General features: G+C 56.9%; 1 protein-coding gene across 1 annotated transcript; it reads left to right on the forward strand.

Moving 5' to 3' along the window:
• Positions 1-1,970: 1,970 nt before the first annotated feature.
• On the forward strand, positions 1,971-3,480 carry HSPB1 (heat shock protein family B (small) member 1). Its single transcript, XM_049639229.1, has 3 exons — positions 1,971-2,462; positions 2,990-3,053; positions 3,160-3,480. The coding sequence occupies exons 1-3, from the start codon at positions 2,099-2,101 to the stop codon at positions 3,347-3,349; spliced, it is 618 nt and encodes a 205-aa protein (XP_049495186.1). The 5' UTR covers positions 1,971-2,098; the 3' UTR covers positions 3,350-3,480.
• The last annotated feature ends 552 nt before the right edge of the window (positions 3,481-4,032 follow it).

Raw genomic sequence — 4,032 nt, forward strand, 5'->3', positions numbered from 1 at the left:
GGGAGGAGATGGAAAAGAAAGAAAGAAAGAAAGAAAGAAAGAAAGAAAGAAAGAAAGAAAGAAAGAGAAAGAAAGAAGGAAAGAAAGAAAGAAAGAAAGAAAGAAAGAAAGAAAAAGAAAGAAAGAAAAGAAAGAAGGAAAGGAAGGAAGGAAGGAAGGAAGGAAGAAGGAAGAAGGAAGGAAGGAAGGAAAGAAAGAAAGAAAGAAAGAAAGAAAGAAAGAAAGAAAGAAAGAAAGAAAGAAAAGCATCCAGGAGCTCTCTCCTGAAGAGGAAACACAGAGAAGGCATGAGATTTGTTGCTACCCTGAGCTCATTAAAGCAAGTGGCTGGAGTCTGGCTTCTAGTTTCTCAGGTATCTACAGGGCTCCCTGTAAAACTGGTTGGGGTTCAGCCTCAGCACAGCCCTGGGAAAGGGGCATTAAGCAGAGTGGGCCTCCTAAAGAGCAGAAGTGGAGGACTCCAAAGCAGGAGCCTCACAAGGGTAAGAGCTAGGGCACTAGAGAGGCAAGAGGCTCACTGTGCTAGCGTCTCACAGGAGACAGTACGCCAGTCACTATATCTCTTTGAACTCCAGTTTCCTCATCTAAAAAGGAGGGATAGGGGCACCTGGGTGGCTGAGTCAGTTAAGCATCTGACTCTTGATCTCAGCTCAGGTCATGGTCTCATGGTTTGTGGGTTTGAGCCCCGAGTCGGGCTCTGCACTGACAGCATGGAGCCTGCTTGGGATTCTCTCTCTGCCCCTCCCCTGCTTATTCTCTCTCCCTCTCTCAAAATAAACAAACATTAAAAAAATAAAAAGGAGGGATAATAGGGTATAAATCAGGAGAAAGAATGGAGGGGGGTCATGCCTATGAAAGCAGGAGACAGGGAATGTCAGGATTATGGCAGGAGCCTAGGTGCAGCACCCTCTCCCAGAGGTGGGAGGTGGGGGCCTGGATCTCACAGGTGGTCAGACAGGAGGTAGGGGCCCAAGGGCAGGCCTCAGGCTCCAAGCAAGTTTGAGAGAAATGTACCGCCTAGCGCTCTCCCTCCCTTGGTCCTGTGGGAATCATAAACAAAAGGGACTTTGAGATAATAATCTACAAAAAAGGAAACTGAGGTCTGGAGAAAGGAGGGGACTTGCCCCAAATCACAGTAAGTCAACAGCAAAGCCCAGGCTAAATTCAGAGTTACTGCCTTTCAAGTTCCCGGTCCAGGGCTCCTCGAGGAAAAATAAGATATATGGGGGGATTTGCAACAACTTTCCTCCTGACCCCCTGTCAGCACTGGGTTTCCGACCTGGGTCACTGCCTCTGCAACAGAGATACATAACACACTCTCCTTCCTCTTCCCCCCTTTAACTGCAGATAGATAAAATAACAACAATGAACAATGAGCAGGTACCAGGCCCTGGCCCTGGCCTAAAATCTCTACTTGCTTTAAGTTGCTGAATTCTCACATCAACCCAACGATGTAAGCATTTTTATCATCATCATCATCATCATCATCATCATCATCACCATCTCCATTTTCCAGATAGGGAAACTGAGGCACAGAGTCTGACTTGGGCACATTCACCCAGTTAGTGGCAGAACCAGGATGTGAAGTCAGACAGCCTGGCTCCAGAGCCCACACTCTCATCGACGACACCACACTGCTTTTAAAGACATTATTTCATAGACACCTTGTGGTTCAAATCCCGGCTCTGCCACTTTTAGATACCCGTGGCCTGGGACAAGTAGCCCAGCTTCTCTGGGCTTTGTCCTCCAGGGCAAAGGGATAGGACTGACCACCAGCCGCGCCACCCAGCGCTTTACCGTCCAGGCCCGCGAGTGTCCGGCAGCGGGCACTGCACCAGCACCGGTGCTCCAGTCATTTGTTTTGTCAAACAACAGAAGGTTCCAGATGTGGGCAGGGCCTTCCTCGGCCCGCCCCCGCCCCGAGTGCAGGGGAGGAATGCAGGGGGAGGGGCTGCCCCCAGCCCGTCATTGCCTTTAATAGAGACCTGAAACACCGCCTGCTAAAAATACCCGGCTGGAGACGCATAAAAGCGCCGCGGGGCCGCCGCTCCGCACTTCTCTCTCCAAGCCTCAGCCAGACGCGCGGAGCAGAGCCAACATGACCGAGCGCCGAGTGCCCTTCTCGCTCCTGCGGAGCCCCAGCTGGGACCCTTTCCGCGACTGGTACCCGGCCCACAGCCGCCTCTTCGACCAGGCCTTCGGGCTGCCCCGGCTGCCCGAGGAGTGGGCGCAGTGGTTGGGCCACAGCGGCTGGCCGGGCTACGTGCGCCCGCTGCCCGCGGTCGAGGGCCCCGCCGCGGTGGCCGCGCCCGCCTACAGCCGCGCGCTCAGCCGGCAGCTCAGCAGCGGCGTCTCGGAGATCCGGCAGACGGCCGACCGCTGGCGCGTGTCCCTGGACGTCAACCACTTCGCCCCCGAGGAGCTGACGGTCAAGACCAAGGACGGCGTGGTGGAGATCACCGGTGAGCCCCCGGCCCTGCGGGGACCAAGCGGGCGGGGTGGGAGGTTGAGCCGTGGGCGCGGGGGAACTGGGCAGGGAAACTCCACCAAGGGACCCGGAAGACTTGGGACTCACCCTGCCCCCAGGCTCCGGCTCCGGCTCTGGAAAGGGGACTGCGTGTGCTTCCTCAGGGCCCTTCTGGCCCGAAAAGTGCTCTATTTGAGGGAAGAAATGGCCCCTTCCGGAGGAGACCTCCAGCCCCGCCCCCAAATGACCAGATCTCCGCGGGGCCACCCGCAGGCCCGGGGAAGAGGGAACTGACTGGCTCTGGCCCTGCTGCTTGCCCTAAGCCCGGGTCCGCAGAGGGGGCGTGTGCGCTTCCTTGGCGCCGAGCCCAGCCCCACCCTACTTTGAACCCAACTTTCCAGAAGCTTCTGAGGGGCCTTGGGCTTAGTCTGGCCACTCACTGGGGCATGTGTGGATTTGGGCGGGCCCCTCCCCGCAGCTTCTGACCTCCTTCTCTTCCCCCCCCCCCTCCTTCCCCCCTAGGCAAACACGAAGAGCGTCAGGATGAGCACGGCTACATCTCCCGGTGCTTCACTCGCAAATACACGTGAGTCTTGGCCCCAGATTGAGGGGGGCGGGAAGAGGGGTGCGGGGCGGAGGGGGGCAGTGAGGCATGGGGGTGTAACTCTTGTCTTCCTCCTCTGTCTGTCTAGGCTGCCCCCTGGTGTGGACCCCACTCTGGTCTCCTCCTCCCTGTCCCCTGAGGGCACGCTCACCGTGGAGGCCCCCATGCCCAAGCCAGCCACACAGTCGGCAGAAATCACTATTCCTGTCACCTTCGAGGCACGTGCCCAGCTTGGGGGCCCAGAAGCTGGGAAGTCGGAGCAGCCTGCAGCCAAGTAAAGGCCTTAGCCCTGCTGTCCACTGCCCCCTGCCTCAGTAGCCATCACTGACCATCCCCACCCACCAACCTGTATGCTCTTTTGATACGTTAACCTTCTGTTTTTCTCAAATAAAGTTTGAAGCAACTGCCAGCCTCTGCCTCTGCCTCAGATCCAAGCTTCTCCAGGCCTTTCCCTGATTTTCAGTTGGGCCCTCTCTAATGGCCTGGGGTTCCGTGCCATTTGCTGGCTGACACACTGATCACTTTTGCCCAGGGTCTCCTGTGTGCCGAGCCCCATGCTAGGCCCTGAGTCCACGAAGAGAGAAGAAATGATTGTAACCAGCTGTGATGGGGGAAACCAGGTCCAGGCTTGGGCAGTCAGGGACTCAGAGGCTGCAGTCAGGTGCAGAGGGACAGAGCAGGGCGGGGGGAGGGGAGCTTCTTGGGAGCTCGGAGTCCCTTGCTGACTTCAGTGAGACTTCACTATTCTCCCCAGGAGGGGCAGGACCTTGTAGAAGGTATGGGAGGTGTAGCACTCCAGGTGACTTTCTGAGAGGAGGTTGACCTTGTCGAAGTTTCCACCCCCCCAGTGCCCACGCACGCAGGAAGCAGGCCTGGGCTCTCAGGTCAAGGGCGCTCTGCAGACGGTGAGGGCAGTGCGGCCCAGGCTTTGATGGAAAAGAGGCAAAGACCCTGACAGGGA

This window comes from Panthera uncia, chromosome E3, assembly GCF_023721935.1.
Source record: "Panthera uncia isolate 11264 chromosome E3, Puncia_PCG_1.0, whole genome shotgun sequence".
In the NCBI taxonomy this organism is placed as follows: domain Eukaryota; kingdom Metazoa; phylum Chordata; class Mammalia; order Carnivora; family Felidae; genus Panthera; species Panthera uncia.